General features: G+C 43.1%; 2 protein-coding genes across 2 annotated transcripts in view; both read left to right on the top strand.

The window, feature by feature from the left end:
• The window catches only part of Lcp1 (lymphocyte cytosolic protein 1), a 58,296-nt gene extending 55,624 nt beyond the window's left edge, over nt 1-2,672 (top strand). The window contains exon 17 of the mRNA XM_052190935.1: nt 1,018-2,672. Within this exon, the coding sequence (XP_052046895.1) occupies nt 1,018-1,150 (133 nt within the window). The 3' untranslated portion in view covers nt 1,151-2,672. The remainder of the gene's footprint in view (nt 1-1,017) is intronic.
• Nucleotides 2,673-13,280: 10,608 nt separating this feature from the next.
• The window catches only part of Cpb2 (carboxypeptidase B2), a 46,833-nt gene continuing 32,527 nt past the window's right edge, over nt 13,281-27,586 (top strand). Inside the window, exons 1-2 of the mRNA XM_052190936.1 lie at nt 13,281-13,351; nt 25,772-25,847. Coding sequence (XP_052046896.1) covers nt 13,281-13,351; nt 25,772-25,847 — 147 coding nt within the window. The remainder of the gene's footprint in view (nt 13,352-25,771; nt 25,848-27,586) is intronic.

Genomic DNA, 27,586 nt, shown 5'->3' with positions numbered 1-27,586 from the left:
TGAGCTCCAGGACAGCCAGGGCTACACAGAGAAACCCTGTCTCGAAAAAACCAAATCCAATAATCATCATCATCATCATCATCATAATAATAATAATAATAATAATAATAATAATAATTTGGGCACTAAAGTAAGGATACGTTCTTTTGGAGACCTGGAGGAAGAGATGGGACTCTGGGTAGGGTGGGTGAATGTGTGGAGTAGCTATAGTAAGGGGTTACAAAGAATGAGGGAACTAGAGAATCGCCAGCTATCACATGAAAACAGTCGCGACTAACAGACTCTGTACTGCACAGGACTCTGAGGCTCTTGTGTGACTATGCTGATTTCATTTGAAAACCAGAACATAAAACTCTGACGATTTGAATAGCAGTGCACCATAAATTTAAAAAAAATCTGCGCACGGAACAAGGCATTATAGACCCAGGTATTATGCACGACAAGATATTGTACACTCAGTTTTCTTCTTCAATTTCTGTAGTTGAAACACAGCCCACCAAGTGTTTGCTCCTAGCAGTTCATACTTAATTCTTGGGAGTTTGCTGCCACCCTCTGTGTCCCATGAGAGGATTTCTCCCATGGGTCTCAAAAGCAGCAGCAGAGAGCCTAGAGAGACAGACAGGCTCAACTGGCAAAGTGCCTGCCAGCCAAGCACAGGCTCTGAGAGGAGGTGCCCAGATCCTGTGCTTACAGCCATAGGTGGTCATGCACACTTACGATTCCAGAGATGGGGCACAGGCAGGAAACACACACACACACAGAGATATGCATATATACATCTTAAAAAGGTAAAATTCAGGAAGGTCTTCAAGGGCAAACGTATGTTTAACAGTCATCCTGCGACCAGGGAGCTACTGATGCTTCGGAGGGAGCTTACTGAGCCAAGACTTGTCAGCCTATGTGGGCAGTGGGATGTCGCCAGTCCCTGCCCTCGCTGAGGGTGCTGTGCCGGAGCTCCTAAAGGTCCCCCCTCCCCAGTCACAGCTGCTCAGCATTTGCATTTCTTCTCCCTTTCAGGTATGCCATCTCTATGGCCAGAAAAATTGGAGCAAGGGTGTACGCCCTTCCAGAAGACTTGGTTGAAGTGAACCCCAAAATGGTCATGACAGTGTTTGCCTGCCTGATGGGGAAAGGGATGAAGAGGGTGTAAGTCCCGGAGGAGTAAACCAGAAATTGACACAGTCAACCCTGAGGGTCAGCACGTGCTGCTGCCAGGATACTGAGGACTATTCACGCCATTCCAAAGTCCTGAACCTTAGAGACATTCATTATCTGAAATTCGCATATTTGTTCTGCCAAGTAACTTCTGCTATAGTTAGCAATATGTGCTTCTCTTTTTTGTTTTGTTTTGTCCTTCAGAAAAGATCTACTCGCCTACAGATTTTTTTATTCTTTGAAATTCTACCGGGGGTGGGGTGGGGAAGAGTTAAGAAGTTATTTCCAGATGCTCACCCCACCCCCTACCCCCGGCTCCCGCTCTCACTGGTAGTCAAGGATATAAACTAAAGTGTTCTTAAGGGTCACCTGATCTCTTGAGCCAGTTTGATCTAGCTGCTTTTTGCCTTGTTCAGACTGAGGATCATCATATCTGCCTTAAATAAAGCCTGTCACTAGAGGCCAACACTGGATGGTCACAGCCCCTTCTCCTTGCTTCTCCTTCTCCCGGCCTGTCTCCCTGTGAGTTTGCTCCATTCCCCTCAGAACTATACCTGCTCTGTGGTCCTCGTTTTGGGCCAGCCTTGTCTCTAGGCCACTGAACTATCTGACAAATCAGTCAAGGTCTCAATAGTCTCTGAGAGGCTGCAAAACTGGGGACTCAAGGAAGGTATAATAGGGAGTAAGACCACTAGGGGGCAGCATGGTGGACCTTTCTGAGCGGTCTCCAGGCCTTCAATCCCACTTGTTAGAGAGCTACTTAGTGTGGTGTTGACAAAATATCTGACGCCTGTCTGGAAGCAATCCTGCTCAACTTCATTTGCTTCTAGACATCAGACATTGTCATAGTTGATTGCTGCCCAGCCATATTACCAAATCTCACTTTGCTGGTACTACAAAAGCTTTTTTGCCACCTTAAAGTTCCTGGAAGGGGGGGGGGGGGGGCGTTGATATGTGCCAATAATCTATGTCCCTGCCTCACCCAAATGCTTGCACGGGCACATAAACTTATGTAGCTGGATGTCAAGAGCAGAATGTTAACTAGGAACTGCCTGGAATTCAAAACAAAGAAGACAGTATGAATTTGAACAGCTCCCACTAGATAAGCAATTTCCATGAAAACTTACCAAAAGCTAAAAGGCCACCAGAGAGAGCATTGTGAACTAAAGCTAGACTCCCTCTGCATTAGTGAAAGACTTACTCCCATAGCATCTTCCTTAGGGGTGGAAGGATGAAATGGAACTTTGTTGTCTCCCAAAGCAATGGAAATGCAGGGCCCCAGCTTCGTCCCCTGACAGTGGGCTCAGGAAACCAATAGATGACTCTTTCCAGCCCCCCAGCCAGTATTCCCGCTGCATCCAATGCAAAATGTTTGGCTGTGACTTTAGTCTGAACTTCGTGTAGCCTCAGATGATGTTTGCCGGTCTGCCTCCACGAAGGACGGATATTATTGCCTTAATGGAAAATGAAGATAAATCATGTTTAAAAAATATTTCCAAATAAAATGTTCCCAATTATGACTGTTTCTGCATATGTTTAAAGGTTGCTTGCAGCTCTCTAGCACAGAGCATGTAATATCTGAGAAACTATATAAGGGCTATGGAAGCCTTCCGTATAAGAGATAGCCTTTGTACTCAAGTAACTGGCAAAACAACTATGGGCATGTGGTAAATGGTATAGCAAGGAGAAATGTTTCAGCTGAAAACTGAGAAATAAAGTTGCCATTAATGGCCGGAAGGAAGTTGAAACAGGAATTGTTCAAAATGCTTTGAACTCAGTCATGAAGACTTGGAGACTGGTAACAAAGACTTCTTGGCATGAACTGAGAAAATGTGCTTTGAGTCAGTAGCATCTGGGGCTTCCTGTCTCTCTGGGCTGGATCTCACTATGGTAGGAATGGGTGTGCTTATGAGGGAATAGGAAGCGAGTCTGCAGTGGCCAGCGCCTTCTGGGCTAGACTGCTGAGACAACAGAAACTTGCCATCCACGTGGCATGGCTCTCTTGGGCCACAGAGAAACTACATTGCTATACAGTGGTGAGGAAACTGAGCTTTTGCTTCTAGAATGTGTGCCAGCCTTACCACTGGCTTATGCAAAGGTGGCTCTTTCCTAGACTGGATGCATTTTTAGCTCCTGTTTGTATGGACACCATATTTATCTGTGTTCCATGCACATGAAGAAGCTAACAATGCTAGTGGGGTTGGGATTAGACTACAGCTGTAAGTTTTATATATAAGCACACAGACTAAAGACAGGTAAGCTCTACCAAGGAAGAAGAACCATCGTGGGTGAGAAAGAAGGTACTCAGAAGCCCAAGGGATGTGAGTATTCTAAATTTAACTATTTATGGTTACATTTCACTTGGACAAGCAAAGCAAGGCATGAGGAACTGAACCACACTCAAGACTCTACAGGAGACAAAAGCCACTCATTTCCCCACTTAAATAACACCTGAACATCTGTAGTAGCAACCACTCCCTCCCCCTACCCCATGCTAGAAGTGTGCTTTGAAGCTATCAGTCTCCTGGAGCAGGATGAATGTTGTCCAGCTATTATTAAAACAGTGTAAGCTAAGAATTGGCACAGCAGGTATTTACAATATAGGAATAGCCAGGTTCTACTCTCAGGGCTTTTGAACCCCAAAGTACTATTACATCAACCACCCACTGCCTCTGTCTCGATTCCACAATGTTCTGCCCAGTTAGCAACTACTCATATCATTTATTTTATATCATAGGAACATCTGTGCACATGACACATGCATCCTAAAGTGCTTTGTTCCCTATCTCATGCTCTTCCACTAAACAACCTAATCTTAACATCCTCAGAGATGGAGCCACATGGTCACATAGAATCTAGTGCACCTTTTCAATAGGTACTTTGGATTGTGTCTGTGGCCAAGCTGGATTATAGCTTATGGATGTTTAGATTGCCTCAGTCTTTTTTCCCTACCAAATAAGGCCAAAGTGAGTAATAGTGTACCAACTTCTTGAGCATAGATGTAATTTTAATTGAATGGGTACCTATGTATTTCTGACCTATTCAATTCATTATATACTGGAGGAGTACAACAGAGAGTCTTTTAAGTTCCCTCAAATTATATTACATAAAACCTGGAACAAATAGTTGAGCCAATCCCAATTTCTCCATTTTGTACCTAAAGATATTGTCTTTGGGTTTTACTGCTGTGAACAGGCACCATGACCAAGTCAAGTCTTATAAAAGACAACATTCAATTAGGGCTGGCTTATAGGTTCAAAGACTCAGTCCAGTATCATCAAGGCAGGAACATGGCAGAATCCAGGCAGGCATAGTACAGGAGGAGCTAAGAGTTCTACATCTTCATCTGAAGGCTAATAGCAGAATACTGGCTTCCAGGTAGCTAGGACTAGGTTGGAAAAAAAGCCCAGGCCCACAATGTCATACCTACTCCAACAAGGCCATACCCCGAAATAGTGCCACTCCCTGGGCCAAGCATATTCAAACCATGACATGTTAATACAGCAAAGAAACAATGTACACACATGCATGTACACACAGATAAAGTGCAGACATTAATAAAGGTGTAGCAAAACTACAAATGAAGCATTATGGGAACTCAAAATTCCTGAATGAAGGATCCACAAACATTTGTTGGGGAGCTTAGGTCTGATGAATGGGAAACAGGCAGGAACATTGACTACTTGCATGTGTTGGTTGGTGCCTCCTACAGCCATAGACATTCCCTGCTATTTAGTAAGAGCATGGAAACTGTGGTTTATACTCCTTACTAGCAATGTTTACTGACCATACTAAGCACTGAACAGGCAGGCGTGATTACAAGGAAGGTTATGAAATAAATCTACCTGGAAAGGTCTCAGCATAGAGTGGATTGCTATCTGCCTGGAAGTTAGGACTTGAGTCCACATGATGCAATGGTTGGATCAGGTGACTTACAAAGTCCCAGCCAGTCTACTGATTGTATCCACGTAGACGTGCTCGTACTATGCACGCACACTCGTCAAGGCTGTCCTGGGGACACAATATCAGCGTTTTTCATAGACTGAACTCTTTGGCCACCTAGTCTATGCCACACTGTGCTTAGTTCCTGAAAAACACGTCCATGTGCCTCCAGTGTCCCTGGGACACCTCCAGTGCCCCTGGGCTCACCCTTCTCCAGTCACTATCTACTACCCTGACCTTTATTCTTCATCCATACCACTGGAAGGCACACAGTCTTGGAGTAAAGGCTAGCAGTGTTCTCTTATAAATCTGACATTGTTTTACCCAGTGAGGCTCTGCAGTCCCCAAATCCAGAAAGGCAGCTGGGTGATCAGAATTGGCAATACTGGCACATCCTCTTGTGAAATCAGTCATTCACTCTTCAGAGTTCCCTAATAAAATTCTGGTAACAGACGTCACTTCCCTACCCTTCCCGGCAGCAATGGCTCTTTTACACAACATTCTTTCTCCCTATTTCTGAAAGACAGAGTTTGCATATATATTTAAAGTTTTTCACTGACTTCTTTATTTATTGCCCCTATGTGCCAGCAACTTTGGTACTGAGAGGTACTTTTGGTGCCAGCAAAGGAGAATGTAAATACCAACGCAGCTACAAATTCTTTGATCTACAGTGGTGTCCTGCCTGCAAGATGTGCTAGTGCAATGGTGGCACAAAGCCTGTGGGAGTCACCAACCAATATATGACTTGACTGAAGGCCCACTGCACAAGATGGAACCCGTACCTGACACTGTTTGAATGACCTGAGACTAGATAGCCCAGGGACCTATGGTAAAGCCAAGCACCACTGTTCTACTAAAAGAACATACCAGTCAAACGACTTCCAGTGACATCCTGCTACACTCAGAGATCAGTGCCTTGTTCAGCCACCAGCAGAGAAGCTCCCTCCTGTGGCAGATGGGACCAGAAAGAGGCCCACAGCCAGACAGTGTGCAGAGAGTGAAGAATTTGGAACAGCCAACCCTAAATGGGATGTTTCGAATGCTCCCCTTCAATGCTCGGGAAGCCTACAGAAGAGGAGGTGAAAAGAGTGTAAGAGACAGCGGGGTTGGAGGAAGGAAACAGGCCTCTAAACCACCAGGACCAACGTCCATATGAATTCAGAGACGAGGCACCATGCATGCAGCCTACACAGGTCCTTTGGGTCTGTTATGGTTTCCAGTTTAGTGAAACTCTTGAGTGTGCCAATGAGTGAGTCTCTGTGTCTCTGTCTGTCTTTCCTGTCTTTTCTTGGGCTCTTTTCTTTCTGTTTGCTATTTGTCCTATTCTGTGTGTCAGTTTTTTTTTACCTTATTATATTTTATTTTGTTTTATTTTATTATTAGACTTTCGAAGGCTGTTTGTTCTCTAATGAGAGAAAGGAAGGAGGTGAATCCGGGTGGGGGAGGAGATAGGGAGGAACTTGGAGGAGTGAAAGGAGGGGAGACCATAATCAAGATATATTATGTAAAAAAATCTATTTTCAATAAAAGGGGGAAAGAATTTAACGAAAATGGGGTACCCTTCTCGGCCCCAAATGTGCTGTGTGCAATGACTTCCTGGGGATACAACTTTGTTGTTTTAACCTCTGCCGAATCACTCACATCTGGGCAGGGAGGGGTGTGTTTATCCGCTTACCCAGTAGTGTCATACAAATGGTCCTGAAGAGGGAAGGGGCTTAATATCTTTGAGGAACTAAAAGACCAGTATGGTGCTGGGGGGGATGGCTCATTCGGTAAAGTGTGGGAACGTAAATTTGATCTCATGTAAAAAGCCAAAAGCCAGTGTAATTGTCATCCCAGCAGTGGAAAGGTTGAGATGGGTTGATCCTTGGGGCTTGCTGGCCAGCCAACCTAGCCTGCTTGGAAAAACTCCAAGCCAATGAGAGATCCTGTTTCAAACAAAGGGGAATGGGAAGCAAGAAAAGACACTGGATGAAGTTGGCCTCTGATCTCCTTGTGCATATGTGCTCCTGTACATTATACAAATATATAATTCTATATATTATATTGTAATATACATGTATATTACATATTTAATTATATAACATATATAATAATATACATATTATACACATATATGTATGCATATGTATACATACAAACACACGCGTGCAGTTGCACACACACACACACACACACACACACGAAAGACCAATGTGGCTGAGAGTAGGAACTGCTATATCTTGAGAAATAGGTGGACAATAAAAAAAAAAAAAAGCTTAGGAGAGATTTCCACACTTTAAAGTACAGAGGGCGCACCTGCCATTTGCCACTACAAATGCCCCATATCTTTCTCTGACATTCATTTCCTAGGGATGATAAAGCCTCTAATTTGTCCCTAAGATCATGCACCACATTGGACATGTCAGCTCCCCAAGTATCCTGGCCATTCTTTGGAATCACCATAAGAACTTTAGAAAAAGTTTGTGCTTGTAATCATCACCCCAACATTCAGATACAGTTGGTTTAACATGGATATTGGAAAGTTCTCCAGGTGACTGAATATGCAGGGACGTTTGAGAACTGCTGTTCTGCAGCTGGAGCATGGTTCCGAAGGCCTGCTTGGAGCACCTCAGCAGGCAAATCGAACAATCAAAGTGAATATGAATTCATGAAAACGTCCCAACAATAATGCTTGCTCTCTCTCCTGCTCTAGCCAGCCAGCCAATGAGCACGCGCCTGTCTGGGTTGCCAGGCAACCTTCTTGGAGCTAGAGAGCTCAGGCTGAGTTTTGCTCACCAAAGCAAGGAAATTGGAACCCGGGATTGAGCTGTCTGCTTTCAGTTTTTTAAACGTCTTTTAAAGCGTGTCTTCTTTCCTCCCCTTTAGAAATACAGGAAGCCAGATACCCTAAGAGTTGGTGTAAATTATAACACGCGTTCATTTTCTATGAATAAACATGAGAGAGAACGTGTGAAGCGTGAAAAGATCTATCAATTACGGTCTTCAAAGCCTCCAAGATTATGCAGTTTTAATGGCTGAGTAATTTTGAAAAGAAAGCTTGGAAATTGAGCTGCACCTGAACTCTATTTTTTTTTTTTAAGGCATCAAATTAATTGGCTCCCGCGCTTCTCTAACAATGGGTCTGAAGTGCCTGTCTGAACCGAGCTAGTCAGGGCGGCCATGGCTCGGCCCTTGTTCTCACTGCTTGAAGTTGGGAGAAACTCCAGACAGCCATCATTAGAGAAACTTCTGCCTTAATAAAGAGGGTTACGAGGTTTCATGAAATCCTCGTTAGGTTATTTTCTGACACCTATATTCCAAACTAGCTGGAGACCCGATCCATGAATGAAATGGGCCCCACAGTGGGGCCATGATCCGATTGGCTGAATCTGCTAGTCTGCCTCTCTGCATGCTAGTTTACCCCCTGAACCAGCAGAGGAAGAGGACCAGCTGTTCTGGAATTGTGACGAGCCAGATGAGCTTCTGAGCAGAGCACGCACTGGCCCACGCTCACACTTTTCCACGTACCTCTTTAATATGAATGAGCTGTGCTGACCAGTGTTTTGCCCACTGCTTTTACATGTGACCCAGTTCAGCCCGTATCACAACTCGGATACAGACTCACTCAAACAGTGGCATCCGTCCTCCCCCATACAAAACCCAAAGCAGAGTCAGACACAAGATTCTAACCAACACTTCTCTCTGCTTATGTGTACATAAATGCATATATACACAAAATGTACAATATACAGGATATATGCTATCATATATTTCATGGGGAGCGAGAAATAGGCATAGAAAGAGAGAAACAGACGCTTCCTGTTCAAAATGAGCCTGCAAGGCAGGACTCCAACCCTGAAGACACAAATGTAAGGAGCCAGCAACAAGATCCACAGGAGGAAGAGAGATTTGCTCTGAATGTAATTGGCCTGGCAGAGCAGTGTGACACTGGGGAGGGGATTCAAGAGGGTAGTAGAGGCAGAAAAAAGCAGAGAGAGGAGAGGAGAAGAGAAGAGGGGAGGGGAGGGGAGGGGAGGGGAGAGAGACAGACAGAGAGAGAGAGAGAGAGAGAGAGAGAGAGAGAGAGAGAGAGAAGGAAGGCATGGAGGAAGGGAGGGAGCCTTGAGTAATCTTACTGTAAATTGTGCAATAAAGTAGCTTTACATAGTACGTCAAAAATAATGACAAAACCCCAAAATTGGTAAATATGCAAATACCCCATGAAGGGTTTTCAGTTGCTGAGATGATTTTCTAGTGATTTTGATGTCTCTTTGAATGGGGTAATGAATCTGAAGATAGGATAAGAAATGGACAAGGGACATGACTTTCTAAACCGCAAAAGGACAGGAATAGGACATAGGGGGTGACTGACAAACTCCAGTAACAGTGACAGATGAAGAAGGAAGGAGGGTTTATGAAAGAAAAGCAAACACCTAAATTCTCAAATCAAAAGATAATTTAAAAAACGAATACACTTCTAGACCAGAGAAACATGTCTGAGTTGCACCAGGACAGCATGGGCAGCCAGCCAGGAGCAGCTCTGGGCCTGTCAGCAGATTCCCAGCACAGCAAGAAACACGGGATGGCAGGAAGCCTCTCCTGCACATGCTGCTACATGTAGCCACTACATGTCCGGGACTAACAGAGAAAGAAAGTTAAGGTCAGTGGTCTAGATGGTTCTATGCCAACCCTACACAAGCTAGAGTCACCTGAGAGAAGGGAACCTCAAAAGAAGAAATACCTCTGTGAGACCAGGCTGTAGGCAAGCACGTAGTGATTTTTTAAAAAATGATTTATATGTTGACTTGAGATCCCACTATCAGTGCTCTTCACACATATCCTCACCACCACCACCACCACCACCACCACCACCACCACCACCACCACCACCTCCGTACCCAATCCCTTTCTTCTCTGAGAAGGGGGATCTGTAAATGAACCACATTTTCTTTATCCATTCTTCAGTTGAAGGACATCTAGGTTTCGGCTATTACAACAAAAGCTGCTATGACCATAGTGGAGCGAGTGTGCGTGTGGGATGGGAGCATCTTTTAGGTATGTGCCTGGGAGTGGCATAGATGGGTCTTGAGGTAGAACTATTTGTAATTTTCTAAAAAATTGCCAAATTGATTTCCAGAGAGGTTGTACAAGTTTGCACTCCCACCAGCAGTGGAGGAGTGTTCCCTTGCTCCACATCCTCGATAGCATGTGCTGTCTGTCCCCTGAGGTTTTTACCTTAGACATGCTAATGGGAATAAGGTGGAATATCAGAGTCGTTTTAATTTGCATTTCCCTGATGACTAAGGATGTGGAGCATTTTTTTTTAAGTGCTTTCCAGCCATTCTCTATTGAGAATTCTCTGTTTATTCTCTGTACCCCAATTTTAATTGGGTTATTTGGGTTGCTTGTGCCTAACTTCTTGAGCTCTTTATATATTTTGGATATTAGCCCTCTGTCAGATGTAGGGCTGGTAAAGATCTTTTCCCAATCTCCAAGCTGCCGTTTTTTTTCCGATTGGCAGTATCCTTTGACTTACAGAAGTTTTTCAGTTTCATGAGGTCCCATTTATTAATTGTTGATCTTAGTGACTGAGTCATTGTTTTCTGTTCAGGAAGTTGTCTCCTATACCAGCGATTGTGAGTAGTATCACCCCTGAGCGGGTGGTCCTGGGGTCTATAAGCAGGCTGAGCAAGCCTTGAGGAACAAGCCAGTAAGCAGCACCCCTCCATGGCCTCTGCATCAGCTCTTGCTTCCAGGTTCCTGCTCTGTTTGAGTTCCTGCTTTGGCTTCCCTTAGTGGACTGTGATTCAGTAAATGTAAGCCAAATAAACCCTTTTCTCCACAGGCCATGATGTTTTCTTACAGCAATACAAACCCTAGCTAATACAGTCAGGCACAAAGAACGTAAAAGATCATGCCACCCTGTAGATCGTTGCTTAAGGAAATGTCCAGTTACTTCAGCAGAAAGAGCTATAATTCATACTTTCTCTAGGAAACACAGAATGCAATATATGTAGCACAATATTTATTATATTATTATAATTATATTTGTCAGAATATTTTTCCTCTTGTGCTAACAAAAGATAAAACACATATGTATCCATGTGAATCGGTACAAACACATAGGTCCTCATATATAAGCAGTAAAAACCAGTCCAAATGTATACTCAGAGACTGTGGCAGCAGGCACAGGGCCTGCACAGGCCCAAGCTAGATGGGGCCCCCTTGCTCAGAGAGAGAAGTGGACATGAGCTCCCATACCTAACCAAGGAGCTATAACTGCTTGAAATGAAAAGTTAGTTTTCTTCAATGACGTCTCACTGGATATACAAACCACACTTAAGGGCAGTCTCCATGCCCAGCGGTAGATGACCAGCTCAAAAGGAACTCACTGGTATTTTTTGTAGCTTTTTTTGGTCTCTTTTGTTTTACTTTACTGGTTTTTAGCTTGAATATTATAGTTCCCAATTTTCTGATTTTGTGTTTTTATGGTTTTTTTTTTTTACATATGTGTATTTCTTGTGTTTTTTCTTTGTTTTGTTTTATTTTACTTTGCTTGTTTGTTTTTTAAATTTACCTTTACATGTTATAGATAGAGAGGGGAAGAAGTTGTGGAGGCAGAAGGATGCAGAGGCGGGGAGGTGGGGATGACCTGGGAAGAAATGAGGAAGGGGAAGCCATCACCAGAATCTGTTGTATGGGAAAAAAAAGGTTTATTTTCAATGAAAAAAATGAGCTACTTGGGCTAGTTTTCTCCTCCTCCTCTTCTCTGTGTCTGTTGTTTACTTGAAACCCAGATTTATTTGCTGTTGTTTATATTCATCATGTGAATTTATGTTCCTTTATTTTGGGGATGTGGAAACACAGCATGCCCCCTATTCGAAAGGTTTATTCAGATAAATGTCTCTCTTTTGCTATCGCTGCCCTGTCGTCTCTCCACACGTGCCTGTGGGAGAGCAAATCCACTGATTTATGATCTATCCTCCCCATGCTTTGCTTTACAGAAACCATTTTCAGGGGAAGTCATCTTAACCCAGTGGCTTTGATTTGGTAGCTTTAAATCTCAGGGGAAGTCTGAAACATCCAGGGTTTTTTTTTTGTTTGTTTGTTTGTTTGTTTGTTTTTCTTTCTCGAGTGTCTGTTGTGGAAAAGCTGGATGGACTAATTTGTAAATTTTTCTGCCCTAATCTTGGGAACATTTAAGTGTACTTACAAGCCAGAATGTGGGGAAGGCTGTCAGGACTCTGTCTGCTCACAGGGTATGGACGCCACCTGAGGCTAAACCACCACGTTAGACGGTGCCCAGTGACGGGCGGTGGGCCTTCACTGAGATGGTGGCTACCTTGTTCAGACGATCTCTGAACAAACATAATCCAGAGCTGCCTAAATTCTTGACTGCTTCTACTAGCCCCAAGGCAACCACAATGGTGGGCTTATCTTTCCCTATGGTTAAAGAAAAATATTTTTGGTTGTAAGCCTAGCCTTTAACAGCTGAGCCATCTCTCCAGCCCAAGAAAGATATTTTTAATGGAGACTCTAGAGCCCTCTACACAGACTCTGCTGCTCACTTTGAAAAACTCACCTTATATCTTCACCTAAGGTGGAAGTGTTGACAAGGACATGGTCAGGGGAAGAAAGTTTTTTTCTTCACTGAGGTTTCCCCATGACACATACCAGGATCTTCTCGTCCGTCTTCACGACCATGAGTCTTCAGTGAATCAGACCATATCCCCTGATTATAGTCCAGGCCTTCTTCTCTGAGGGATTAATTCTCCTCGGTAACCACAGGCTACGGTGCATTTATAAGTGGCCAAGGTCAGCTATGAGCAAGGCCCCGTGCAAAGCCACAAATTCACTTAAAACATTATGAACCGTTTTGAGTTTGTTTTGTGCAGTTGCATGAACTTTATATATAGCAAAATGCCACAATGCCAGGATTAAGATTGTCTAAACTAGACACAATGCGTGTGCTCACCATGATTTGTTGTTTTGTTTTTGAGGGTTCAGTTACCCTACAGCCTAACTAATTGTATGAGTATGTTTCTTTTAGACTGGAAACGGAAGCTAAGTCAACTGAGCTACGGAAACCAGGGGAAACCTGCTGTTACACTTTAACCAGTGTGTAAAGAAGACTCTTATGCAATTAGTTATTTGGGACTTTCTCCTTTAGGAATTAGGTTGCTCAGCAAGTCGCTGTTGGGATGAAGCTTTGTGGCCTTGGAGTCCTGGTAGCCATCATCCTCTATGAGCAGCATGGCTTCGCCTTTCAGAGGTAACACCCCGGCCTAGACAGGTCCTTTCCACTTGTGTGCCTCTCACAGAGCGGAAGGAGTGTTGGGATGGAGAGCCAACTTGGTAGAGGCCAGTTCCTTCAGAGACTTGAAGTGATTTGGGAATAACAGGATGTCAGTAGTATTTTTTTCATTTTCTGCTTTCATTTTTCCAGTGTTATAAGTATATTCAGAGGCTATGGAGATTAAATTAAACAAATGGGACCTTGACAAATCATCTATATCTTCACATACCACATGATTTGCATTCTTCCTGCCTTAACACATAGATATGTGAACTAAATAAATAAGTTTTATTTTCATCTTGCTCATAGAGCACAGGAGGGGAGAGGGCAAAGGTATGAAATAGATCTGGATTGCACACAGTCATTGAGCATAGACGGTGAGAGGAAGTTGAGTTACAATGGACAGATGGGATTTAGCTATTCCTTCATTGGCTTCATAGAGTGATTTCCTGAGGATCTTTTACTGTAAACGATTAGAACACAAAAGAATGTATGTTAGAACCATGGTGGTGCACGCCTTTAATCCCAGCACTTGGGAGGCAGAGGCAGGTGAGTTTCTGAGTTCAAGGCCAGCCTGGTCTACAGAGTGAGTTCCAAGACAGCCAGGGCTACACAGAGAAACCCTGTCTTGAAAAACAAACAAACAAACAAACAAAGAATGTGTGTTAGAACACACATAATACATGGGATAACAGCTGTGGCATACCTGCTGTGTTATAATTAGTAACTAGTCAATGCCACGCTTTAAACTGTATATATAACTTTGGAATTGTTACGCCTTTTCTTTGTTTTGCTTCTCTATCCCTTCTCTAGTTGCCCTTGAGATGGCTCTTCGCCTTCCTTTTACTGAACCACAGGGAGAGGCAGCACTTGATCCCAGTGTGGGTGGGGAAAAGTCTACACAGCAAAGCCTTTTGGGAGTCATAAGACCCATAGAATATCCATTCATTCAGGTAATGTTGTATGCCTGAAGCTGTGTTTATGATATCTGGCTGATTCTGTTTTGTTCAGTGTGACTGTCGAGTACTGAGCAGTGAATTCCATGGTGAGAAACTGGTTGTTAATGAATTCATACAAAGATCAGAATTGCTAGAACAGTTGGTGACTCGAGCGTCTATATTTTATTAATAGTTAAGTATGATTTTAGGATCTTTGTAGGTTCTAATAATTCATAACTTGATGGTTGCCTTTTATTAGAAAAAAGGCACAGCAACTCTGATAACATCATCTAACCCTAACCCTAACCCAGTTCCTGTAGAGGCAACATCATTGTCTTTGAGTGGAGGGGGCAGAAATTCATTGTTATTTAGGAGTGTGTTTGACTCCTGTACTAGGCTGGACACAATATTGCTATTTAAATACCTACCCTATACTTGGGATCTATCCTCCCCTTCTTCTCCCTCTCCTCACCTGCCCCACCTCTATCAAGTGACTTCTCTATGTTAGTCAAGTTGACTCTGAATTTCCCATCTCCTGCCTAAGCCTCTCAAGTCGATGTGCTTGGACTGTAGATGTGCACTACTGAGCTGGCTCCAGGCTGCCGTCATGATTCTATACTAAACTACACATTGCAACACAAGAGACAGGAAGATCTTACCATATCTTTACAAAGTCATCAAACCTGCACCTGTTCAGTGGAGCTAAATAATGCAAATGAAAGAGATAGACAAAGGGCAATGGTAAGGGTATGAGCAAGAAAACTCTCTCCCATGTGGTTCCTACTCCCTTTGCTGGGACATGTACTCTGAAATCTATAGAGACGGATGCTTGAAGAGTGGAATGAGAAAAGGATTACAGTTTAGACAAATAATGCTACATGGAAAATATTTAGCACTTCTGCATACCTGAAGGACCTACACGTGAGTGAGAGGAAAAGGAGGGGCCGTGTTGGAGACAGAAGCATCCCCAAGCTCTGAACTCTCACCCCACACTAGAAATAATAATATGAACCTCCTCCCCCAGTGCTTCTGAGCTCTGCTTTTTCAAGAGTAAGCTATTATTACCACTAAAAGAAAAATCTAATTTCACTCAGAGCGACAGCCTTTGATAAATTCTTATTTCTGCGGGTTAGAATTTAAACCTTTTCAGAAAGCAGTAAGCAGCTGGCATTTGCCTGAAGCTGTTCTGTTACTATTTTCTTGCCGTGATCATTTTCCTAATAACAGTTCGTGTTGGAGCAATGTCCTCACGGTTGATTTGTAGGTGCATGCTGATAACTCTCATTCCACGAAACATCTTGGAACCACAGTCACAAAACAGCTTGTATAAAGGAATAAATACCATATGCCAAAGAGGAAGGCAGTTGAGGTCCACATTTCCATATTCAGTTGATTTTCATGACCAGATAAATAAATAAAATACTAGCAAGAATCTTGTAAACAGAGTCATTAATTGAATTGTGCAATGATTATCTAAGTGGAGTCTGTCAGCTCAGGCCATTGGGAAAAGAAAAATGAGAAACACGGACAGAAAGGAAGAGAAGGGTTTGGAGAGGAGGGCGTGGAGAGCATTGTAGACCACAGCACATGTGGTTTGTTAATATCACACTCTGACTGGGCATCCGATTCCAGTCACTCTCTATGGTCTGTGTCTTCTTCTGGGCTTATGCATTTTATTCTATTTTTAGGGAAAGTTTTTTTCTTAACTATTTATTGTGCAAATGCTGTAATTATCACTATAGAGATTTGTCTTAGTTAGGGTTCCTATTCCTGCACAAAACATCATGACCAAGAAGCAAATTGGGGAGGAAAGGATTTATTCAGCTTACACTTCCACACTGCAGTTCATCACCAAAGGAAGTCAGGACTGGAACTCAAGCAGGTCAGGAAGTAGGAACTGATTCAGAGGCCATGGAGGGTGCTGTTACTGGCTTGCTTCCCCTGGCTTGCTTAGCTTGCTTTCTTATAGAACTCAGGACTACCAGCTCAGGGATGACACCACCCACAGTGGGCTGGGCCCTCCCCCCTTGATCACTAATCTAGAAAATGCCTTACAGCTGGATCTCCTGGAGGCATTTCCTCAAGGGAGCCGCCTTTCTCTGTGATAACTCCAGCTTGTGTCAAATTGACACACAAAACCAGCCAGTACAAGATTCAACAAAGCATCTCTCATTGCCCCTGGACATTTTACATAGTGGGATTATTTTTCCTCAGGGATGCACATAAGGTCGGAAGAATCTCATGGCTTTTCGGTCTACTCTGAAGTAACTGACAGACCTTGGGCTGTATTAAAATACAAAGTGTCTCTATTACAAAGTTACTCTATTCAGAAATTAGAATACCATCTCCAGTGAAGCTATTGTTCAAATTTCTCAGTTTTTCTTGTTAAAAAGAAAAACTTTAGATTTATTCAATGAATCTATTGATCGGAGTGAAGAGAGCGGCTTGCCAATCCCCCAGCTCTGAAGAGTGTTCAGAGGACCTCATCCAGTTAGGTACAGTAATAGGATGTTTCGGAATGGAAGAGCACGGTTTATTGACTGCCTGTGTGCTATTTCAGCTGATCTAACTGGGAAGAGCCTGCGACTGGCTCAACCTCAGTTGCTATTTGCAGTGCCTGCCTCAACCTCAGCCACTGGAAACACAAAACCATAACCCAACAAGAAAACCTCCTAACTTAGACTTTTTTGTTCATTCACCAATGTAATCAACCAGTTCTTATTATTGTAGCAAACTCTGAGACCCCTGTATCCCCTCTTAATGATTCATCTCACATAGTAGGAATTTCTATCTGTTTCTGGCCAAATTACCCCAGGAGGTTGGCTCTGAGATGAAGACTGACCTACGGCCAGTTTTCTGGAAAGGGATGTTATCCAGCTCTGTGGAGGAAAGAGGGAGGAGAGTTTGGGGTGGTGGGATGGAGGGGGATGTAGGGCAGGGTAGGAGGATTGAACTGTGATACTATCACAACAGACATGATACTAAGACCTGTCACCACCACACCTGCATGTCCCCTGCCTCATTGGTGAGGTTTTTTGTTTGTTTTTTTTTTTTTAATTCGCCCATCATGGCTGGTGAGAAGGCACTTCAGAACCTTCCCCCAGTACACACATTACAGTAAATTTTACCTTCTGGAACCATGTGGAGGCCATGCCAACTCTGAGTATGATCATTGTGATTACACATTTGGAAACTGGAGATATCCATATTAGATTTGTGGATCTAGTGCACCCATTTTGATTTGGACTTGGTCTAAGGCTCCAGATGCCCAGAGTGGAATATCAATGTGGACCATGCTGCCCATAACCCTCAGAATGTTTGAGCATCTCCTTTAGCAGTGTTCAGAGTAGCTTGAGTCAACTGTCACAGGACTCTTGCAGACAGGAGTCATGATCCCTTTAGACCAGTGGTTCTCAACCTTCCTAATGCCATCACCCTGTAATATAATTCCTCACGTTATGGTGACCGCCCCCCAACCATAAACTTACTTTTGTTGCTACTTCATAACTGTAATTTTTCTACTGTTATGAATTGTAATGTAAATAACCTGACAGGCAGGTTAACTGACATGTGGTCTCGAACCACAGGTTGAAAACCACTGCTTTAGATATTTCTTACAGTGCTAGAGTATCTTTTGAGGGGTATCTAGACCCTCCTTCGGGCAAGAAAATCCGGGTATAAGTACTGACTCCAGTCTGGAAACTAGATAATGGATTATGACTTTTGGCTGTGGTAGCTTTTGTCTTCAGTCCCTCTCCGTGCCCATCTTTGACACAATTTGATTATCAAGATTAAGCAATAGTCTTACTGTCGTGGCCCAGGGAATGTTGTGTTCTCTTCACGCCATAGCTCCCTGAGGGTGATGTCTTTCTGGCTACCTCTCCAACTTTGCTGCTCCCTGGCTGTTGTGCCTGGCTTCTTGCTGATACATGAGCCCCGCTACCTGGAAGTGACAGTAGAGTGTGTGGGGGCGTGGGGGATCTCATCATCTCTGTCGCTGTCAGGAAGCTCCAGTCTGTGGCAGAATGCCCTTCGCTGGCTCTGTGAATCGAATCTGCTTCCTTGCGAATGGCTTCCGGGGCAATGCCAAGGATTGAAGCCTGGCAGTGGAAACGATGGTATCACAGAGGGGGAAAAAGGCAAACCTTCCCTAAAGGGGGCGCTCTTGGCCGTGCTAATGGATTTGACATTCTAGTTAGGTCTTCGGGAGGGTTTGGATGCTAGGAAGGTGTTTAGACCCTTGGAGAAAATAATGGCTTGCACTAACTAAACTAAAAAATAGCAGAATTAACGTGAAAGATACTTAAAGTGTGGGGGGGGGACGGCGGGGGGGGGGGTTATTCATAGACTGAGACATGTCAAGATATACATACTGCGCGCAAGGCGGTGCTCTGTTTATTATAGTAATCAGACGGAGGCTCCAGGGCCCTGGAGTCCAGAGCGCCTTCTTTATTCAAGGATGGTTTTAGAACTTTTGGTTTTTCTGAGTAAACAAAATGTTAAGAGTTCTTGTTAATTATTTTTTTTAAGAAGGAAAAAAATTAGAAAGCACTGAAACTGTGTCACCTGGAGGAAAAGCTCTTCAGCATGCCAGTGGCCATTTTTTCCCTGTATTTCCTGCATTTCCTGCCCCTGCCCCTACCCTTGGCCCCACCCCCACCCTTTCTCCTGGTGCTGGGACTAACAGCCTGAGCTACCACACCCAGCTGACCTTTTTTTTTTTTTTTTAAGTGATTGTAATTAGCTGTGCATGGTGGTGCATGCCTTCAATCCCAACGTTCACGAGGCAGAGGCAAATTGAGCTTTGTGAGTTTGAGTCCAGCCTGGTTTACAGAGTGAGTTCCAAAACAGCCAGAGCTACATAGTGAGACATTGTCTCAAAAAAATAAAACCCAAAACAAAAATATAAACAAACAAAGAATTGCAACTATGTACAAGGCTCTGCTTTTGATGCCTGTGATGAAAAACAAGTCTTGTTTTGCTCTCTCTCCTTCCCAGACAGCTGGGGTTTATGTTCTTTGTTTATTCGTAACTTTCTCCTGCTTTTAATACATAGTAGTTTTCTTTTTCTTCTAAATTAGCTTTTCAAAAATAGGACCATATTTCAGTTTGCGTCATCTAGTTTCACTGCTTTATAATATATCACAGAAATCATCCCCAAGTTAACTGTTATAAATCTAACTCATTCTTTATAACCGGAAAACGCCCTAGGGAGCTGCACACGTGTTTCCAGTTATTGACACTTTGACTAATGATTCAATACATACCCTTGAACATATGTCCCTAGGTTGAATGGTTGGATGGATTATGCTAAACCTGTACCAGGGATCGACATCAAACTTCCCAGGCTGGTGTTCTGTGAGCCACTGTTTGCTCTTCTCCATGGTGTCCAGAATCCGGAGTCATTTTATCAAAGTTCTCCAAACAAAAGCATCCTCTGCCCTATTGCTAATCATGGTATCTCCTTACTCCTAGTTACTTAGGAAAGGAAGCCCAAAGTTATCAGTGTGCTTTCAAAGTCTTCTCTGTGGAAGGACTGCCTAAGATATTTACATGTGACCCTGGGTATATAGGTATATAAAATCAATATACAAAGCAAGCATCTACCAAAATAGGTCCTAAAGAAATTGGTTTGAATCTTATTGTTTAATAAAGATGTAAAAAAAGTTTGCAAGCTAATGAGATGAGGGTATTTGTTTACCTTTAACACATAGGAGTAAACGCTGCCGCAGCATTTGACACCACAAGAGAAGGAGTGTTTTCAACTTTCTCAGTGTAAGTCAATATTCTCATTTTAAGCAATCGAAGCTGAGAAGTCTGCTTTGCATAAATACTCCACACATGGAGGGAGAAATATGATTGAACCATTTTAGGAATTGTTGGAAATTCTGTCCTAACCCCCAGGCTAAAATTGATTTAATGGCTTTTCGTGAAACTCAAGTCAGTGACAACAAACACAGCAAGTTTTAAAATCAAATAGTCTAACACAATACAATCCAGAGGTGACGCCGACCTGTGGATGCTGAGGAGAAGCAGTAAAGTACTACTGACTCCTAGTTTTCAGTAATGAAGCCACCATGTGTTTGTCGGAGCAGAAAACCATCATGCACTGCCACTCAGGACAGTGGAAGAGTGTGGTGTCTGAGTTGAGGTGTTTCAGGAGCCACTGGAATTGCATGGTCTGGGGACACAGAGTACACATGCTGGGTGCTCAGAGCCTCAGCTCCAGTGACATCGTGTCATGCTATACAGGAAGATGCTACTACAAACCCTTGGGTCCATCTGGTGTTTGGTTTTAAATTAATTTTTTGGTCTTTATGCATTCCAAAACCTTTTATTGTTGCCAAGGTTTTAGGAGCTCCACACTAAGGGAGCTACATGGCCTCAGACTCATCTACGGTTTAGAGAGGTGGAGGAGATACAGTAGAAGATTAACATAAGACGGAGCAGGTTGCCATTTCCAGGCAAAGCTCTATGACCTCCTGGGTTCAGCCTCAGGCAGTCTAACTTAGTCAATAAACGCTGTGTCTCAGTTAGGGTTATCATTGCTGTGATGAAACACCATGACCCAAAGTGACCTTTGGAGGAGGAAAGGCTTTGTTTGACTCACATATCCTGAATCACCATCCACTAAAGGAAGCTAAGGTAGGAACTACAGCAGGACAGGAACCTGGAGGCAGAAGCTGATGCAGAGGCCATAGAGGGTGCTGCTTACTGGCTTTCTCTTCCTGTCTTGCTCAGCTTGCTTTCTGATAGAACTCAGGACTGCCAGCCCCACCTACAGTGGGCTAGGCCCTCCCACACTAACCACTAATTAAGAAAATGCCCTACGTGTTTGCCTACAGCCTATCTTATGGAGGTATTTTCTCAATTGAGGGTTCCTTCCTCTCAAATGGCTATAGCTTGTGTCAAGTTGACATAAAACTAGACAGCATGCCTCCTATGGAGCCTGTGCTGATACTGCCTCTGCACACCCCCTACCCCCAAAAGCTATTATAACCTCCTCTGGACTTAGCTCTCTGTATACTTCTTCTTTAATAAAATCTTCTAGTTAGTGTATTTTTAGGAGGTTGGAGAATGAATGGTGAAGAGGTTAAGAACACTTGCTGCATTTGCAGAGGGTTGGAATTTGGTTCCCAGAACCCATAAGGGAGCAAGCCACAGAAGCCTCCAACTCCAGGGTATCCAAGGCCTTCTTCTAGCCTCTGGTACATGTTTACACAATACACATGCACGCATGTACACTGAGAGACAGAGGCAAAGAAAGACAGAGAGGCAGAGAAAGACAGATGGACAGGCAGAAAGGCAAACAGACAGAGACAGGTACAAAACAATCTTAAAAAATAAGTATTTTTAGAGTGACAGGAAATTTGCAGAGGAGACACATGGGGTTCCTGCTTGGCCCTCACGCACACTTCCTAAACCCACCATCTTACATCATCTCTCCATATTTGTCAAAACTGTGAAGCCAGATCTGGTTGGCCTTGTTCACCAGTCTTTTAAGAAACCACTGCTTTCTTTTTCTCGTCATATAATTCTCTCTTACAGAAAAATTGGATGGCGAGCTGCAGAAATGAATCTACCAAGAAGCCTTCCCTCTCCGAGTAAATGGTTTACAAACAGAAAGTAAACTGAGACTGAGTCACACTAATGTATTGCCCAGACTGTGCCGGCATCAAATACTAGGAACTCTGAACACTGTAGCAAGTATTGCAGGGCAGAAAGGATTCTCAGCAAAAGCACGTGCTGAGAAAATTGATATCCCCAAATCAGTTTCATCTGTGTATCCTGGCAACAAAGGTGGCAAGGATATGGAGTATTCAATCACCATTTGCAAAAGAAAAGAGGACATTGTTAGAACAAGCATAATTTTAAAATATGCAATATATGTATGGATAAAACATTTAAAAAGGCATTAAAGAAGGCTAAACAGACCCTCCACAAATTCTGAATCTATAAATTCAATAAACTCGCCATGGAAACCTTAAGGTTTTTATGAAACATGGCATGTGTTGATTTTTAAATTTTATGCTGAAGAGTGGATCTCCCCAAGAGGCTTGTCGAAAGGCACAGGGTCAGGGAGGGAGGGGATAGGAGCTCATTCTGCAAGATACTGAGAATTAGTTTGGAGGTCAAAGAAGATAGTTTAGGCAGTAACCTGAACTTGATCCCCAGAACCTATGGGGAAAAAAATCCAGCTGTGGTGGTCTGAGCTTTTAACGTCATCAATGGAGAGAAAAGACAGGCAAAGAACAACAGCCCCATCAAAACACAACAGCCCAGAAAGCTGTATTGGCGAGGAGCACCCTGGATTGTGCTACAACTAATAAATTCTGAAAGAGCCTTGCCTGATGCAGTAAAGCCTTAATTAGTAGTCCATTTGTGCAGTTACAACAACAACAAAATACTTTCAACTGCGAGTTTATAAGCAACAGAAACTTCTCCCTGCCCTACAAGCTAGAAACCCAAGGTCAAGGACTAGCAGATTTCCTTTGGAAACGTGCGTTGTGTGGACAGGGTGGAAGGGAATGGGTGGAGTCTTTCCCAGGCTTCTTTTATAGGGACATTCATCTTAATCTTATTCCAGGGGGCTTTCCCTCAGTGACCTCTTCACTTTCCAAATCCTTCACATCTTAATATCACTTTGGGGATTGGGATTTCAACATCCAGATTTGAGAGGGACACATGACATTTGTCTTGTCAGCTATCAATGGAAAGCACAGGCCCACCCTGCTACTCCACCATGGAAGTCTAAACTGTTACCATGATATATACAACTAGGTGTCTTGAAGTTCTGTGCTCTAGCATGCTTCCAACCATGCGCATGCCCACTGGCTGAAAGTCGGGCCATGGCCATGTGTAAAGGCTGGGAATGCAACTTTTTGCAGCCTGGGAAAAAGACATGGTTTGATGCACATTTTCTCTGTCAGGTAGTATGAAAACTTGACCATGTAATAGTGATATATATATATATACACACACACACACACACACACACATTTGGACGGTACTAGAGATTCTTAAACGATGATATGATGTTAAAAAGGGAAAGGAAGAGAGACAGAGAAACAGACAGAGACAGACAGAGAATTCCTATGCTATGTTGATTGTGGAAGTTAGAGGGCAGATAGAATCAAGTGCTGGCCGGAGCAGGTCAGAGGAAATCTTCCCCACTGGAAATACAAATGAGTAGAAAAAGGAATGGACTAATTTGACATTATCTTGTGAGATGAAAATGATGTAGACCGCAGGACTCTGCAAGTCCACTGGCCAGGAAATGCTTATAACGTGAGCTATGTTCAACAAGTTCGAACACGCAACTGTAAGTAAGGAAGCATTGAGCACACAAGTACTTAGAATATGCTCTTTTAAAATTTAATAAAATCGCTGGGCAGTGGTGGTGCATACCTTTAATCCCAGGACTTGGGAGGCACAGGCAGGTGGATTTCCGAGTTTGAGGCCAGCCTGGTCTACTGAGGGAGTTCCAGAACAGCCAGGAACTATACAGAGAAATCCTGTCTCAAAACTGTCTCAAAAAACAATAAATAAATAAATAAATACATAAATACATAAATACATTTATAAATTCATAGATAATAAAAAGATTAACAAATTCTGTGGTCCATGCAAGGCAGGCACTCTACCACCAAGGTATGTCTCTTATTTTCTTTTTATAAGATTAAAATCAAAATCAAATACATCCAGACAATTCCTGAAGGATCTTCATAGACAATAACCTGCAGCGGTGTATAAGAAGGACCACTGTAAAGAAAACAAAAGATGATGCAAAGCAAGGGTGGGAAGTGGAGGTGTTGGGTGTCTTTGGGAGCATGGGGATGTGAGAGAGGAAGAGAACATATAAGGACCTCCAAGGATGGCAGTCGGACTCTCGCTGAGTCTTCCTCCTCCTGTGCATGGATGAGGGTGGAGTTTTGGTGATGCTTGATGAAGGACCTCACTATGTCACTCAAGCTGGCCTGGAATTTGCTCTGTAGCCCAGGCTGGTCCAGGGATCATTTTCCTTCAGCCTTGAGAGTGCTTGGGATTACAGGCTACACCATCATACCTGGCCTGGAGTTGGATTTCTTAAGTGGGACGATCGGTTCGTAGATGTTCTTTTTATAATGTAATAAACTGTAAACTAGTGTTAACACAATGTTCTCTTATGTCTCAGATCCTTGTATTACATTGGTATTTGTTGACATGGCAATTCTAGATACTTGTGGGATACAGTGGCATATTACAATACACATGCACACTGTCTAATGTGATCAGAGTAGTTAGCATCTCCCTTCTTCATAGGCTTTTTCTTTTATTTGTGAAAACATTCATATTATCTCTTCTAGCTATGTGAATATATAGCACAGTCTTATTTTTCATTGTTGCCCCTCTGTAGTAGAACATATTTCATCTAACAATAATTTGCATCTTGTTGATCGGCCTCTCTCTCTCTCTCTCTCTCTCTCTCACACACACACACACACACACACACACACACACCTATACTTCCTAGCTTCTTTGGTAACCACTTTTCTACTCCCCACCTTCTTGAGATAAGATCACATAGTGTTAGCCTCTCTGTGTCTGATTTAACATAATCTCTGCTAATGCACATAATAGGATCCCATTCTTTGACATTTTTTTCTCTTAGATTTTCCTTTTTTATGTGTGTATGGTTTTTTTTTGCCTGCCCTGTATATATGTGTACTGTGTAAGTGCCTGGTGCCTACAGATGTCAGGAGATGTCAGATCTCCCAAAACTATGTTTATAAATGGTTTTGACCTGACATGTGGGTGTTGGGAATTGAACCTGGGTCCTCAGCAAGAGCAACAAATGCTCTTGTCCACTGAGCCATCTCTCCAGGCCCAAGGATCTCATTCTTTTTAATAGCTGGATATTATTCCATTGTGTGTGTCTGTGTATTTATCGCACTTTATCAACTTATCCACTGATGGACACTCAGACTGACTCCACAGCAGCGAGGGATATTGCAACAAAAAGTGAGAGTGCAGATGTCTGTGTGATGCACTAAGTTCATTCACTAAGCCCAGCAGCACTGTCAGAGCACATTCACGCTCGATTTTTAGTTCTTTGAGCAAACTCTGTACTGCTTTCCACAAAGGCTCTACTAATTCACATTCCCAGTGACAGCGAACTAGAGATCTGCATTCTCCATGTGCAAGAATAAAAGCAAACCTGTTATCTGTCATCTTTTTGTCATACTAAAGTCTGTGTGTACCTGCATGCATTCACGGAAGGGAGAGCAAAGAGATAGGTGCTCTACCTGAGAGCTGTGGTTCTGTGATTGGTTAGGTGCACGACTATGAGAAAGAACAAGGTTGTTAACCCTTTACACTGAGTCTGCCTATGCCCTAATACACTTTAAGTTTTGTTTCCTCCAGTAAGTATACACCAGTGTCATGTCGTTATTTAATCGAACCCCGTTTTCCTCTCCAGTGGCCAGGTTTTATCTGCTCTTCCGAGAACCTCCAGGCAAGTTCACCTTCTTCAGAATCTTACTACAACTTATGAGGTAATTCCCCTAACTAACATTTGCATTAGCATCTTTTCCCCTGTGAGCATTGTGAGCTGTGTTCCCCCTGCAGTCTATCTGTAGGTATCTGGCTATAATCACATAACCTTTGGTTTCTGGAATCAAACCTTTGCCTTTATTTGAGGTATCATGGTAGGTATTACCTTGAAGTTGTAAGCATGTCATCACAAAGATGTTACAGTGGGAGAAAGTTGACAATATTTTGCTTGGAAAATGGTGGTTCTTAGCCAAGGGGTAGACACACAAGCTATGAGGAAACTTTTATTGAAATGTTCGTGGCTGGATCCTACCTCCCCAGAAGTGGAAGACTGGCAGGCAGCAGAGAGTAAATGAGCCTGTGTTTGTTAAGTGTTCTTTGGTAGCTAGAGATCCAATACAGGTGCAAGCAGTAAGGGGTCCTTGCTAATGATAAAGAGAGGGGAAGGAGCTGGAGGAGGTGGAGGTGCCTTCACTGTGTGGGGCAGAGGAAGATGACCCGGCAGAATGGAGGGTCATGATGATAGTTCTCAGAGGATTTCCCAGGTCAGGCAGTGGAAGCTTTGCTTTAGTGAAATCATTACCAGAAGCCCACCTCCAGGAGGAACGACCCTGCAGGAACACACAGTGTGAGGTGACACAAGCAGCAGCCCTGGGCAGGAAGGCCTCAGCCCGAGGTGTATGTCACATGGGTGGCCACTAGGAGTCACCTGCACCTTAGACAGACACAGAGCTGAGTGGAACATGTCCATGGCCCTCTCATAAGACAAAAATGAAATATCTCTAGAGAAAGGATCAAAAAAATCTCAATTTTAACCACTTTGTTCTGTTCCTTGCCTATTTTTTTAATTTTAATTGCTTAATTAGCTTACAAAATAAAACCAAACCTGAGTTCATTTTGACACTTTTGTATAAATGTCACAACACTGCATTCTTGTTTACCTTAGAATCTCGTTGCTTATTCTGATACTGGATATACGCTTTTAGACAAATTAGATATGATACTTAAGTGGCTAATCTTTACATCTGCCTGGTTGGTATTATAATAAGAAAGAAAGAAAGAAAGAAAGAAAGAAAGAAAGAAAGAAAGAAAGAGAGAGAGAGAGAGAGAAAGAGAGAGAGAGAGAAAGAAGAGAGAGAGAGAAAGAAAGAGAGAGAGAAAGAGAGAGAGAGGAAGGAAGGAAGAACTTTGGAGAAGTACAGTAGAATGAGAAAAATGTAAATATTCAGAGGCATTAGATGAAAAGAACAGGACACTAACATGATAATAATATCAAACACACTGAATCTTTACTAAGAGAAATCAATGTGTAATCAAACTTCCTTCCTAGAAAATTTCTTTTTTCTTTTAAGCACCTGAAATACACATCCAGCTCCATAGAGGTTGTACTGGCTGGTTTTGTGTGTCAACTTGACACAGGCTGGAGTTATCACAGAGAAAGGAGCTTCAGCTGGGGAAGTGCCTCTATGAGATCCAGCTGTGGGGCATTTTCTCAGTTAGTGATCAAGTGGGGAGGGCCCCTTGTGGGTGGTACCATCTCTGGGCTGGTATTCTTTGGTTCTATAAGAGAGCAGGCTGAGCAAGCCAGGGGAAGCAATCCAGTAAGGAACATCCCTCCATGGCCTCTGCATCAGCTCCTGCTTCCTGACCTGCTTGAGTTCCAGTCCTGACTTCCTTTTGTGATGAACAGCAATGCAGAAGTGTGAGCTGAATAAACCCTTTCCTCCCCAACTTGCTTCTT

The sequence above is a fragment of the Apodemus sylvaticus genome, chromosome 8 (assembly GCF_947179515.1).
Source record: "Apodemus sylvaticus chromosome 8, mApoSyl1.1, whole genome shotgun sequence".
Classification (NCBI taxonomy): Eukaryota; Metazoa; Chordata; class Mammalia; order Rodentia; family Muridae; genus Apodemus; species Apodemus sylvaticus.
Note: the sequence above shows the minus strand (reverse complement) of the source record. Positions and strands in the feature narration are given on the sequence as shown.